General features: G+C 42.1%; 1 protein-coding gene across 1 annotated transcript in view; it reads right to left on the bottom strand.

The window, feature by feature from the left end:
* LOC140482045 (protein boule-like) overlaps positions 1-15,855 on the bottom strand; it is a 162,193-nt gene that overhangs the window by 25,198 nt on the left and 121,140 nt on the right. The window contains exon 10 of the mRNA XM_072578932.1: positions 15,487-15,585. Within this exon, the coding sequence (XP_072435033.1) occupies positions 15,487-15,585 (99 nt within the window). The remainder of the gene's footprint in view (positions 1-15,486; positions 15,586-15,855) is intronic.

Raw genomic sequence — 15,855 nt, 5'->3', positions numbered from 1 at the left:
CACCCAACCCTATGCAACACCGCCCCGTCCCCAAAACCACGCCCCCAACCCCGTGCAACAATGCCCCCCACCCCTGAAACTGACACCTGCCCCCAACCCCATCCAACGCCACCTCCTGCCCACCCTCTCTCCGGGGCAGCCGAACTGTACACCAACAAGACTGCTGCAGATGCCTTTGTGGGGTAAGTCTCCAGACACACACACACACACAGCCAAGAGACAAATTTTTACTGCAACGTTTTGACAGGTTCCATCTCTGCCCTGTACAGGACAATGTTGGTCAGATTATCTGGGGAAGTGGGGGGGTCGCGGGTTAGGGAACACGCCTGTATAGAACTCCAGGGAAAGTGTGGGGAGAGAGAGGGTGGGCAGTCAGTTATTTGGAGACAGTGATAGTTTAATCACTGTAAACAAAAGATGCGATCACTGTTGGAAACATGTCTTTGATGTACTGTTTCCATCGGGACCTCAAGACCTCCTTCGGATAATCCGATTTTCGGATAATTGGTATTCGGATAATTGAAGTTCCTCTGTAATCAAGAACCCACTGTATTCAGTACTGCAGACTTACAGCAAGGTCACACGTAAAAAGTATTCACTGATTTGTTTCTGCACTGTGACCTCTCTCAAATGTGGGATATACTGTCACTGGCTGGCCAGCATTTAGTGCCCATCCCTCGTGCCTTTGACAAAGTGGTGGTGAGCTGACTTCTTGAATTGATGCAGTCTACCTGCTGTGGGTTAACCCACAATGCCATTAGGGAGGGAATTCGAGGATTTTCACCTTGCGACAGTGAAGTAACAGTGATATATTTCCAAGTCAGATGGTCTTGACGAAGGGATCTCCCCAAAAGATTGAGTCTCCTGCTCCTCTGATGCTGGTTGACCTGCTGTGCTTTTTCCACTTCCACATTTTATCGACTTTGACTTTCCAGCATCTGTAGTGCTCACTATCTCCAAGTCAAGATGATGAGTGGCCTGGAGGGGAACTTGAAGGTGGTGGTGTTCCCACATATCTGCTGCCCTTGTCCATCCAGATGGTGATGTTCTGGAAGGTGCTGTTTGAGGAAGCTTGGATGAATTTCTGCAGTGCATCTATACGGTGGTCACGCTTCCTGATACTGTCATGGACAGATGCACCTGCAGCTGGAGGATTGATAAGGATGAGGACAAGTATGCTTTTCCTATTTGTTGGTTCCATCAACACCTGCCGCAGACCCAGTTTAGCAGCTATGTCCTTTTGGACATGACCAGCTCAATCAATAGTACTGCAGACAAGCCAGCCTTGATAGTAGACATGGAAATTCCCCACCCAGAATACATTTTGTGCCCTTACCATCCTCAGTGCTTTCTCCAAATGTTGTTTGCCATGGAGAAGTACTGATTAATCAGCTAAGGGAGGATGGTACATGAAATCAGCAGGAGGTTTTCTTGCCCATGTTTAACCTGAAACCATGAGACTTTATGGGGTCAATGTTGAGGACTCCCTGAGCAACTCCCTCCCGACTGTATCCCACTGTATTGCCACCTCTGCTGGGTCTGTCCTACGTTGAGACAGGACATATCCAGTGATGGTGACGACATTGTCTGGGTCTTTGTGTGTGTAAGGTATGATTCTGTGAGTATGATTATGTCAGCTGTCAAACAGCTCTCTCAGTTGTGGTACTAGTCTGTCAGATATTAGTAAGGAGGATTTTTCAGGTTCGACAGGGCTGATTTTGCCAATGCCGTTTCCGGTGCCTCAGTAAGTACCAGATGATCCATTCAGTTTCATTTGTCTGAGACTTTGTAATCATTGGAACAAGTGAATGCCTTACTTGTCCATTTCAGAGGGCAATAGAGAGTCAACCACATTCCTGTGGGTCTGGAGTCACACATATGCCAGACCAAGTGAGGATGGCAGATTTCATTCCCTGAATGACATTAATGACCCAGATGGGTTTTTGTGACTATCATTGTCATCAGTAGATTCTTAATTCCAGATTTTTAAAAATTGAATTCACATTGCACCATCTGCCAAGGTGGGATTTGAACCTGAGTCTCCAGAACATGACCTGGGTCTTTGGATTAATAGTCTACTGATAATACCACCAGTCACTTTCTATCAATGTCTGCAACTTATATATAAAGACATATAAAGGTTCATTGCTATAGTCAACCTCGCAGCCACTGGCAATATGGTTGTTGACCTGAGCTGACATTTCACTTGTGGCTACGTTAGATTGCAAGATTTAGACAGGCTGCATTTACTAAATCAAAGCACATCAGATTTTGTTCCAAGCCAGTTCATGTAAACAGCAGGCTAGTAAGAAAAAATTAGTGAAGGAGGGTGAGGTTTGTCCCAAGTAGCATTAGTTCACATACATTTTTTGGTGGTGTCAAAATTCTCCACTTTCAGTTATGACTTCATCAAGGAAAAGTGTCAATACATACATAGATAAACAACCGTTTTTGTGTTTCACACAATTGCAGGATTAGGACGTTCACTCCAATTAGGTCATTAAAGCTTTCTCCACAGTATGGCAATTCTTGGGATTTTAAAAGTTGGATTGACTATTTCAGCCACCTCCCTCCATCAGCTCTAAATCACTCTCTTATATGACTTCATCTCCTTAGTAGCCAATAGTATAGTCTTACTTCAGCAATCCATATCTCTGCATATGTGTCTGGGGGCTCTTCCTGCTGAAACTGGCCAAAGTTAATACTCTTTTATAAATTAATAAATTCATAAATTCATGCTGCTCAAAATGTCTGAACCCCAAAAATCATTTGCTGAAATTTAAAGGTAGAAATGTTTCTTCCACACTTGGGTGGTAACCATTCATCCATGGAGGACTGGCAATATACTGGCCCAAAACAATGGATAATGAGATCCTCAGGAAGAAAACCCAGCAGTTTGTCAGTAAAAGTTGAGTTGTGCCAATACAATTCGATTGAACATCATTCAAAATGTCTTGAACTACCAAACCAAACCCTGATCCTAAGTGTTCGCTAATGAAGCTTCAATCGGAGGCTCACTGAAGATGTTACCTAGTAGGGTGACAAAATGTCTGACAATGACCCTTTCAGCTCAATGAGCAAACCTACATCCAAAACCTCAACCTGAGCTACAAATCTTCTCATAACTCGTCTTATCTTCTGCTTTGGGACCCTTCAACCACACAGTATCAACATCGACTTCACTAGTTTCTAAATCTCCCTTCCCCCACCTCAGCCCAGATCGAACCCTCTAACTCGGCACTGTCCTTTAGACCTGCCCTACCCAGCCATCTTCCTTCCCACCTGTTTGCTTCACCCTCCCAACCAACCTGTCACAATTACCGCTCACCTGCATCCCCCGATCGCCTTTCCCCCTCCAGATTGCTGATGAAGGGCTTATCCCAAAGCCTCGACTCTCCTGCTCCTTAGATGCTACCTGGCCAGCTATGCTTTTGCAATGCCACACTTTTTGATTCTGACTCTCCAGCATCTGCAGTCTTCACTTTCTCCTGAAGTTGTCACTGAAGATGTTACCTAGTATGGTGATGAAATGTCTGAAAACGAGCCTTCCAGCTGAGCAAGCAAATCTACATCCAGAAGATGAGGCGTTCTTCCTCCAGTTGGCGGGTGGCTTTGATTTAGTGGTGGAGGCAGCTCAGGATGTCCTTGGGGGAGTGGGAGGGGGAGTTGAAGTGCTTGGCCACAGAGCCAGGGGGGCAGGGGGCGTTGTGTGTGTCCCAGAGATGCTCCCTGAAATGCTCCACGAGTTGGCATCCTCTCTCCCTGATGTAGAGGAGGCCACATCAAGAGCAATGGACACAGTAGATCAAGTGGGCGCTTGACCGGGAAAATCTCTGCCACATGTGAAAAGATCTTTTGGGACCTTGGATGGTGATGAAAAGGGAAATGTGAGTGCAGGTTTTACAGCTGCAAGGGAAGGCACCAGGTGTGGATGGTAGGTTGGTGGGGGAGTGCACATCAAATGAGGGAGTGACAGAGGGAATGGTCGTTGCGGAATGCAGATAGGGGTGGGGAGGGAAATATATTTTTGGTGGTGGAGTCTGATTGTAGGTATGAGAAATGACGGAGGACAATACACTGTATCTAGAGATTACTGGGGTGCAAGGTAAGGACCAGGGGGTTCTACCCTTGTTGCAATTGGATGGGTGGGGTTCAAATGTGGATACGCAGGAAGGGGAGGAGATGCACTGGAGGGCATTGTTGATCATGTGAGAAGGCAAGCTGCAGTTCTTGAAATAGGAGGCCATCTGGGATGTCATAGAGATGTACAGCATGGAAACAGACCCTTCGGTCCAACCTGTCCATGCCGACCAGATATCCCAACTCAATCTAGTCCCACCGGACAGCACCCGGCCCATATCCCTCCAAACCCTTCCTATTCATAAACCCATCCAATGCCTCTTAAATGTTTCAATTGTACCAGCCTCCACCACTTTACCAAGCAGCTCATTCCATACACATACCACCCTCTGTGTGAAAAGGCTACCCCTCAGGTCTCTTTTATATCTTTCCCCTCCCACCCTAAACCTATGCCCTCGAGTTCTGGACTCCCCCACACCAGGGAAAAGACTTTGTCTATTTATCCTATTAATTAAACTCCATCTGCCACTTCTCAGCCCATTGGCCGATCTGATCAAGATCCCGTTGTAATCTGAGGTAACGTTTGTCGCTCTCCACTATACCTCCAATTTTCGTGTCATCTGCAAACTTATTAACAATATCTCTTATGCTCACATCCAAGTCATTTATATAAATGACGAAAAGTAGTGGCCCAGCACCAATCCTTGTGGCACTTCACTGGTCACAGGCCTCCAGTCTGAAAAACAACCCTCCACCACCACCCTCTGTCTTCTACCTTTGAGCCAGTTCTGTATCCAAATAGCTAGTTCTCCCTATATTTCATGACATCTAACCTTGATAATCAGTCTCCCATGGGGAACCTTGTCAAACACCTTACTGAAGTCCATATAGATCACATCTACCATTCTGCCCTCAATCAATCCTCTTCGTTACTTCTTCAAAAAACTCAATCAAGTTTGTGAGACACGATTTCCCATGCACAAAACTATCCCTAATCAGTCCTTGCCTTTCCAGATATATGTACATCCAGTCCCTAAGGATTCCCTCCAACAACTTGCCCACTACTGACGTCAGGCTCACTGGTCTATAGTTCCCTGGCTTGTCCTTACCACCTTCCTTAAACAGTGGTATCACTGGATGTAGGTGTGCTCGCTGAGCTGGAAGGTTTATTTTCAGACGTTTCGTCACCATTCTAGGTAACATCTTCAGTGAGGCTCCGGACGAAGCACTGCTGATGTTTCCTGCTTTCTTTTTACAGAGGAACTTTGATTTTCCGAACAAGATGGGCGGGTACTATTTCATTTGGATAATTAATTATTTAGTTAATCGATTCAATGCCTTTCCTCAAGTCTGCTCCCCGTTCAGCATCACTGCACGTGCGACCCCCACACCCCCCCCAAACCCTGTCCAACATTGCCCCATTCCCGTCTTCCAACTCTGCCCCCAACTCCGTCCACCCAAACCCGTCCAACCCTGCACCCCAACGCCGTCCAAACCCGTATCCCCGACCCACCCCAAAACCCCGTCCATGCCCCCAGCCTTGCTGATCTTTGAGGGGCCCCATTTTGTCCCCAGTTACCCTTTTGTCCTCAATGTATTTGTAAAAACTCTTTGGATTCTCTTTAATTCTATTTGCCAAAGCTATCTCAAGTCCCCTTTTTGCCCTCCTGATTTCCTTAAGTATACTCCTACTGCCTTTACACATGATGGATTCATTTGATCTATCCTGTCTATACCTGACATATGCTTCCTTCTTTTTCTTAACAAACCCTAAATTTCTTTAGTCATCCAGCATTCCCTACACCTACTAGCCTTTCCTTTCACTCTAACAGGAATATATTGTCTTGGACTCACGTTATCAAATTTCTGAAGGCTTCCCATTTTCCAGCCGTCCATTTACCTGTGAATATCTGCGCCCAATCAGCTTTTGAGAAGTCTTGCCTAATACTGTCAGAGCTAGCCTTCCTCCAATTTAGAACTTCAACTTTTAGATCTGGCCTATCCTCTTCCATCACTGTTTTAAAACTAACAGAATTATGGTCGCTGGCCCCAAAGTGCTCCCCCACTGACATCTCAGTCACCTGCCCTGCCTGATTTCCCAAGAGTAGGTCAAGTTTTGCACCTTCGTGAGTAGGTACATCCACATATTGAATCAGAAAATTTTCTTGTACATGTTTAACAAATTCCGCTCCATCTAAACCTTTAACACTATGGCAGTCCCAGTCTATGTTTGGAAAATTAAAATCCCTTAACACAACAACCCTATTTCTCAATTTCCCTCTGACTATTAAGAGGTCTATAATACAATCCCAATATGGTGATCATCCCTTTACTATTTCTCAGTTCAACCCAAATAACTTCTCTAAATGTATTTCTGGGCTTATCCTCCCTCAGTACAGCTGTAATGCTATCCCTTATAAAAAAAGCCACTCCCCCTCCTCTCATCCCTTTCTGTAGCATTTGTATCCTGGAACATTAAGCTGCCAATCCTGTCCGTCCCTAAGCCACGTTTCTGTAATTGCTATGATACCCCAGACGCATGTTCCTAACCATGTCCTGAGTTCATCTGCCTTCCCTGTTAGGCCTCATGCATTGAAATAAATAGCTTAATTTATCAGTCCTACCTTGTTCTCTGCGTTGTCCCTTCCTGCCCTGACTGTTTGACTCACTTCTTTTCTCAACTGTACCAATGTTTGATTGATCTCCTTCCTCACTATATCACTGGGTCCAACACCCCCACCATAATAGCTTAATTCCTCCTGATCAGTTCCGTCAGTATATTAGTCCCCTTCCAATTTAGGTGCAATCCGTCCTTCTTGTACAGGTCACATCTATCCCAGAAGAGATTCCAATGATCCAAAAATGTGAAACTTTCTCCCATACACCAACTCCTCAGTAATGCATTCATCTGCTCTGTCCTCCTATCCCTACCCTCACTAGCTCATAGCACTGGGAGTAATTCAGATATTACTACCCTTGAGGATCTCCTTTTTAAATTCCTGCCTCACTCTCTATATTCTCCCTTCAGAATCTCATCCTTTTCCCTTCCTATGTTATTGGTTCCAATGTGTACAATGACCTCCTGCTGGGCCCTCTCCCCCTTGAGAACATTCTGCACCTTCTCTGAGACATCCTTGATCCCGGCACCAGGGAGGTAACACACCATTCTGATTTCTCGCTACCACAGAAATGTCTATCTGTGCCTCAGACTAGACAGTCCCCTCACAGAATCATTCTCTTGAACCTGACATATCCCTCATTGCATAAGAGGCAGAAACTTTGCTACATTCCCCTGAGAATCCATCACCTCACTACATTTTCCAAAACAGCATATTTGTTTGAAATGGGGATAGCCACAGAAGACTCCTACACTACTTGCCTGCCTCGCTTACCTTTCCTGGAGTTAACCCATCTATGTAACTGTATCTGCAACTTTTTTCCCTTCCTGTAACTGCCATCCATCACATCCCCTTGCTCTTATAAACTCCTCATTGCCTCTGTCTCTCCAACCGATCCATTCAATCTGATAGGATTCGCAATCAACGGCATTTATTGCAGAGAGAATCCTCAGTAAACTCTCCCCGAACCCGCACATCGGTCAAGAAGAGCATGTCACTCTACTGAAGGCCATTTTTGCTTTTTCCAATCTGCAGACCCAGAAAGTAGCATGGTCGTATTCCTCTGCAAAACACTGCTCCAGGCTAACTTAATACTTATGGCTTATATTTTTTTCAAGAGACATAACTCAATAAAACATACAACCAAGAAAGAACCTACTTTACTCACTACTGTCTTTATGCCTGTTTGATTATAAGACCACCCCACATGCAAATACAGGGATATCACTAGAAGAATTGCTAATGAGTAGAAGATTCCAGACCAGGCTAAGTTTGATCTTCCTGGACCTGGTACTGAGGGTGAATTGGCATCAGGAATTTCAATACCAAACCCAAGACTCCACCAAGCGAAAGTGACAGCTTGATGCAGGAGACAATGTTTAGTGCAAAAATCATGGAAATGGCACAGCATGGGTAAGATGCATGATAGATGCGAGATCAGGACCAATGATGTATTCAGTTTAGTAGGTCCTGAATAAGCACGTGGGCCATTTGAAAGCTTCAAATTCAGAGACAGCACAGGAGAAAAACTCGCTCTGCTGCTCAGAGTGTTCAGAAATGCTTCATGGACCCACTGATTCACATTATGAAGTCCTCTGAATCAGAAATGGACATGACAGAAGTAACCACCTCAAGGTTTCTGCCTCTGGAAGATGAGAGTGAAAACTGCTGAGGTGCTCCAGATACAAGAGGCAAGCTCACATTTGTTACATGTCTCTTGAGTCAGATTCGAAGTTGGAGGAGTCTGATCTGGTGTAAAAACACCCAGGAGACTCTAAACGAATTTGTGCAGCCCTGTGTTCATGGACTCAGAGGGAAGCAAAGTAGTTATTGTAATGACATCAGCCAGCTGGACTACACAGAATCTGAATTCCCTGATTGGGGCTGTTAATGTGATCCAATCAGGGAGACCTGGCTGATGTAACAGGGTGAATGTCAGGAATACTGGAACCCTGAATGCCTCACTCAGTAACAAATAGTGCCATTAGCAAGAGCTATGTATTTTTGAATAAAGGGTGATTGGAGATAGGATTCTGGCTTCATAAGAGTTATTTCATAATGAGCAACAGGATTAGCTGCATCTATTTTACTCTATTTAAGTGCATATCTGAGTAGAAGTTCTTCCCTGATGCTGGCAGAGAAGAGTACCCATCAAATAAAAAAAAAGCACATGCTCTTTGCCTAAATCTCCATTAATAATTTATTCAGTGCTCTCATGGAAAAGAGAACCATCCAACATGTCATTTGACCTCACGGAGATTTGTAAATATAATTTCAGGAAATGAGCCAATGCCTTCTTACTGTTTGATTTGCAGCCCACATGATTTTGATCCAGTATCAGCCAGTATAGATGACTTAATAACGATGCCTGCAAATAATGGCCAAAAAAAAACCATTGAGCCATTTCCTGGAGATGTTGTACAAAGAAAACCACTTAATACTATATACTTCACGGTTTTTATGAGGTCTTGTTCCTATCTACACTAATGTGTCCTTTGTCTTAAATGCATAAGTAGGCTTGTCCACACCAATTCCTTTCCTTGATACAAAGCTAAAACTGTAAATGAAATTTCAGCATCATGATTTTCTTAAGTGGAACTGAGATATAAATACCTTAGAAACACAAGATGGGGCTTAAAAAATGCCCAAGCAAGATAGAGTGGATCTACATGCCAAGCAAGATAGAGTGGATCTCCCATCAGCATATAATTAAAAAATACTTCAATACTGATAGGAGAGGTGAGCAAACTACTAGTTTTATAACAAAGAAAAAGATTCAGACATCAATTTGTTCAGAAGCCATATTAGAAGAACCTAAGAGTTATCTGCAGCTTCCAAGCACACTGCGTGAAAAAGGAGGCCACTGGATGGCTAACATTGACTTTATCTGACAAGAGTGAGTTAAGAAATAATCTTAGTAGTGAGATTAGTTCTTAGTGAACTCAGAGTATGCACATTATTTCATAGTATCTGGAATTAATAGTTGTAGGCACGTGATAGGATTTAAATGGTAGCATTCAGAGTGATCTGCAAAACAGCTGATAACTGGCAATCACTCTGAAAAATTAGACTGCTAAAACTTAAAACTGTTCTATGGTAACGTTGTCATAACCATCTCATCAATTTTCTGCTTTCATCTAGATCAACTGATCATTTAACTACTGCAATGAAATAGATTAGTGAGCATCTAAGACTTAGAAACCGGAAGACCTACCACACCATGGAAATCTTGCACACAGTTAATAGCTGTAACCCTGACATCATGAATGCTGGAATAGAATTTCAGCAATCCCTTTTTCTAGGGAGCCACAGTGAATTAAATAAAATACCATAATGAAAGTCAGAGCAGTTATCTGGCAGCTTGCCATTTGCTATTTTCTGCCTTCCATTCAACTTTATCTTTATAACATCCCTGTAAGCTCCAGACACAGACCTCCTCCATTACAATTCCATGCAAGTCAGCACTGACAAATTAAAACAGTCTCACTGTATCACTGTGCCTGCTTTTGGACGAACTTACACATAACCCTTTAAGATTTCAGTTTGGAGTTTAGGGAAACCCACAACTGAATGGTTCTGCTAGGTGTCTGTGCACAGCAGTACACAAACATCTCATTCATCTACACATGATGCATTTTACTACTATTGGTTTATTTTTAGTGATCAGTAACTTGCCCCCACTTGGAGGCTGTTGGCCACCAGATTTTGCATTGCTTTTTTGTGTCCTAGGATAGGCAGATAGTTCAGAGTATTGAACAGTTAAAATGATGGACATTTTGCTGTACAGCACAGTTCTACAAAAATGTCATCTCTACAGCCTATGCAGCAGCTTACATAGGAAATATGTGCTTCATTCAACCGAACAGCCATGTTTCTAAGTCAAAGGGAACCAGATATGGCGTCAAGAGGGACTATAAGGAGTTAGTGGGTACTGCTGTAGTAAGGGGCTCATGTCATTTTATTGCAGGGGATTCGGCAGTCCATCAGGCTGTGTCTTTGCAGTCTGAGGATTGAGTCATAGTCAGTGCTCAACTTTTCACTAAAGCTCCTTCGACAATACCTTCAAACTCACAATCATTATCACCTAGATGGACAAGGAAAATGTGTAGCCAGCAACAGCATGGCAATGCACAAATCCATGCACCCTAAGGTTAAATTGAGGGTCATTAATGGCTATACAAAAGGATTGAATGGCAATACTGGGAAGCTGAAAGGTCATTGGCAAAAGTGGGATAGCAACAAAACAGGAAAAATGAAGGATGTGGGATCATTGTGCATCTTAGGGGGAAGCATATAAGTCAGTCAAGGAAATGAAGTTGAAATCATGCCATTGTCAATCCAAAGTTATCTGCTCACTAGATTCAAAATGGTTGCCACACCTTTCAAATTGGTTAGCGTAAGTTACGTTTTTCTTTTCGGGGCAGAGTAAAATTGGTTCAGTGATACTATCCATTTGGCAGCAAGTTGCATTTGCTCACAGAGAGAGAGAGATTTCAGAGCTCTATGAAGCAGAGGTATCCAGATGTTTGCGTGCATGAATTGCAAAATATTAATATTCAGATACAGGAATTAATTAGGAAGGCTAATAGTATGTTATCATTTATTGTGAGAGGTAATGAATACTTAAGTACAGAAGCTGTGCTTCAGGTATACAGGACACTGACGAGACCACACCTGGAGTACTATGCATAGTATTGGCCAATTTATTTAAGGAAGGATGCAGTTGTGTTGGAGGCAGTTCAGAGAAGCTTTACCAGACTAAAACCTGGAGTGGGGTTTCTTTATGAGAAAAGATTGTACAGGATTGGCTTGTATCTGATTGAGTTTACAGGAATAAGATGCCTTGATTGTAACGTGAGACACTGAGGTGAATTGAGAACTAGGGTCACCTTTTAAATGGATGACCCTGATTTTTAAACAACAGATGGGTGAATATTATTTTTTTCGAGATTCAAAAGTCTTTGGAACTCTCCTGAAGATAATGGAAGCAGAATCCTTGAATATTTTTTAGGCAGAGGTGGATAGATTCTGTTAAACAACAAGAGGAAAGGTAGGATAAGTGGGAGTTTGGATCTGAGGTTACAATTAGATCAGATCTTATTGAATGGTGGACTTGACTTGAGAGGCTGAATGGCCTACTCCTGCTCTTAACTAGTATATTCGTAAGTTAAGTGAAACAGGGAACTAACAATGAATGACAGTAAGGCTTCAGTAAGCATGTGATATAGAAGTGTGAAACAGTGTATGTCTGTCATGAAAGACAGCAAGTTAAGAGGAATCCTGATGCACCTCTTTTTCATCTTTCCATCATTGGTTAGTCTGACCATTTTAGAGTTTGTGTCAGCCAGCATTTGACCTGAGAGAGGGAGCGCTTGTGAAGCTTCTCTGGCAAAACATTGTCCTGTCAAGAACAATGAACATGTGAGCTACCCACTTGATAAACAGAATAAATCTCCCAGCCTTGATAAACAGAATAAACCTTTGCTTTTCACAATGTGTGGACTCATCATTGATTCCAAATCCTTACACACAGATTGGTGTAAATGTGGAAGACGTATGCAGGCCTGAACCTGATGCATTCCTTATACACTGCCACAGTGCTATCCACATTAAAGTACTATGCATTAGCTGCAGTTATCAACATTGAGGTTCAAAGACCGATGATGTTTAATGTTTTCTTCAATCAAAAATTTGCTTGGTGAGAAGAGAACAATACTTGTTATCCTCGGAAGAGGCTGCTCGTCTCTCATTTGGGTGTGGATTAACCAAGTCTAACAGCGACAAAGATAATGGGTTAGACATTTTAAGAATGCAAGTGCATACATTATTCCAGAAGTGCTGGATTATTTACAATGAAACATCATTCATGTCACCTATGTGACCTCAGTCAGTTTATTTCTTCCTTTTCCTTTAAGTGCAGTAACGACATCTCCAACTGGCGTGGAGGGAAGCTACACTGTAGTTGCCCTGTGGCTTGGAAGACAGACAGTCCTCCCCCAGCTGGCATCTGTCACAGATGGCATCTGTCACAGATGGGTCCAGATCTGTTGATAATGTCCTGCCCAGATGTGGCTCACCCTTATTTATTTGCAAATTCTGTAGGCTTTGGCATCATAGACAGGGGGAAGTGAAGCGGAGTGCCCCAAGATGTAGTTTTTGGCAGTCTTACATGTGGCTCAAACTCACTATTGGTACTTGCTGTCACCCATCCTCCTAAGAGCAAGAGGAATCTGGAACGAGGTTGAGGTTGGTTTCTCATCTACCTCTTGCCTTGCTATTGATGCCGAACATCTATGGCTACTACATTAGAGTGCAATGTATCGTTCAGCTTTTCATGGAGAGGCATGAGACACATTTGCCAGACCACCACGGTATTGATAATGTTGGTGGACTCCTTTGTTCCATTTTATCAAATGCCTTTGACAGGCCTGCCATTCCAGTCTCTGCACTTTGGCTAAATCAACAATGGCCAAAACAATAGGATTGTATTTTGCTGAGACATGAGCAAGTGCCTCGTCACTACAGAAAGCAGTGAGGACAAAACACAATGTTTTCAATAAGGAATTAGATATGGTTCTCAAGGCTAAAGAGATCAAAGCGTATTGAGGAGGGAGAGAACAAATACAGGGTATTGAGTTGAACGATCAGTTGTGATCATATTCAATGGTGGAGCAGGCTTTAAGAGTCAAATGGCGTTCTCCTGCTTATTTTTTTTCCCCTATTTTTCTAATGTTTAATTCTGGACATGACAGCTTTGGCAAGGGTACAGAAGAGACTTGCAAGAGTATATTCAGGAATCAGAGAGTACAGTCATGTAAACAGACTGGAGAAGGTAAGATAGTTCTTGTAGTTGAGAAGGTTACGAACATATTTGATATGGGTTCTCAAAATCAAGAGGAGTTCCGATAGAGTAAATGAAGGGAAATAGTTTCCAATGGCTGAGAATCAATAACCAGAAGGCACAGATTGAAGGTGAATGCCAAAAGTGACAACTTAAAATAAAAAAAAATTTTTACATAAGATTTGGAGGTATTGGTGTTGGACTGGGATGGACAAAGTTAAAAATCATACAAAATCATACAGGAGCGCCTGATGAAGGAACAGCGCTTTGAAAGCTAGTGCTTACAAATAAAACTGCTGGACTATAACCTGTGTTGTGTGATTTTTAACTTTATTTTTATACAACAAGTGTTTCGGAATTGGAATGCTTAATAGGGTGGTGGGTACAGGTTTGATAGCTGGAGTTTCAGTAATGGTAATGCTACTGAATATCACTAGGTGATGTTGCAATTGCATCTTTTTAAAGACTGTCATTGTCAGGCACTTGTGTAGCATGACTGTAATTTACCACTGAAAATCAGTTCTCAAAAAGGCTGGTTGGACCTGAAACATTAACTATACTCTCTCCATAGATACTGTCAGATCTGCTGAGTTTGTCCAGCAATTTCTGTTTTTGCTCCCATCAACTGTGTTTTTAGCTGGATAAGACACCTGACATAAGTTTTATGAATACGCACAAATTCAGTATAAGCAGTCAATATCATTCCAAATCTACCAGAACTACTGAAGCAATACAGTATTTCAAGTAACACTCAACAAGTAATTAGATCACATGTTAAGTGCCAGGGTGCTGTCTGAATTATTATGATAATTTCCAGCTCTCAAATTTCTTCTTATCCTATTTACCCTCAAAAAAGCTATACCAGCTTATCATGTGTGATAAGAACATTTTTGGTATTTCGATGGAAGATAAACAGCACAGTTACCTCAATAATCAGCATGACCAGTTGCTGGACCTGATAGAAAATAGCAGGTAAAGGCTTAAGATCAATATAAATGGTATTCAGGAAGCTGGCAATTTAAAAAATTTTGTGTTAACAAATGATCTTGTAATATTTGATCATGTTGATTGCTGTTTACTATTTGAAGATGGTACTCATGTTTATTCCTGATAAATAGTTCCATTATTTTACATGGGATGGAACTAACATGAATAAGGTCAGTAGCTGGGATTACCTTTGCTATGCTTTCTGAAAATGTCACATTAGCCTTAGTTGCAACAATTATTTGGAAAAATGACACTTAATGCCTAGCATTAGGATTCTCTATACCAATTCATTTTCAGGACATCGCCAAAATGGTCACAAAACTGTGAAATATGCATGACTTATTTTCCCTTTTTTGCCAATTTCAGTAAAAAAAGGACAAATATAAAATAGTCAAAGAAGAATAATAGCAAACTTGAAGTGTAAACTTTATTTTTCTCTCAACAGATGCTGCCAGATTTCTGCAATTTCTCTATCACTTTGTTTTTATATAAACATATAACAATGTTACCCACTGTTACTTGCCCATAACTAATTCCAATAAAGCAGAAAATAAATAATTAGCTAAGTAAAAGACCTCACAATTCAGTGCTGACAATCAGATTACAAAAGCATACCACATTGGCATTACATCAGACAAACCCTGCTGAAAAATAATGGCATTTTCAGGGTACTTATTGTTACTAATGCACAGCCTGCCCAGCGAGTCCACTTCCAGCAAGTTATGGCACAAACTTTTCCCACATTGAAGAGTGACAATAAAATCTAACTAATTGTGCACACTTCAAGAATTCTCATTGCAGCAAGGCTTGACTGATTGTCATTAATATAAGTTCCCGGTGTGTGATCATGCTATTGGAAAAAAAATAGCCTAAGTGTAACCTTTTTCTTCCCTGTTGACTAGTAATCTTGTGGGAGAAATCAGAATGGTCAAGACCCCCTGCCCCCAAAAATGTTCCTACCTTTACTTGTTCTTGCTGCATCACAGGGGCTGCTACTGCCATAGGACTTTGAGTGTAAACCTGGTGATAGGGTGCTTGAACACTGTGATCCGGATAGGGCTAGGAAGCAATAAGATCCTATCACTGTACACTCGTAATTACTAGACAAAAAAGTGTGCATGCTCACAAAATTCCTTATTTCCTTTATTAAATTGATTACATTTTCAAAAGTCATCACACAGAATTGGATGTAATAAAACAACACTAACATCTCAGAATTCCAAGATCAAATTATTTGTGGTTATCAAATACTTGGAGCTCTAAATTTCACTTCGGATCCCTGAAGGAAATGGGACATGACCATTATGTTGAAAGAAAGATTTGTGAGAC

Source organism: Chiloscyllium punctatum, chromosome 10 (genome assembly GCF_047496795.1).
Source record: "Chiloscyllium punctatum isolate Juve2018m chromosome 10, sChiPun1.3, whole genome shotgun sequence".
Lineage (NCBI taxonomy): Eukaryota > Metazoa > Chordata > Chondrichthyes > Orectolobiformes > Hemiscylliidae > Chiloscyllium > Chiloscyllium punctatum.
The sequence above is the reverse complement of the archived record's forward strand: the minus strand, read 5'-3'. Positions and strand labels throughout refer to the sequence as shown.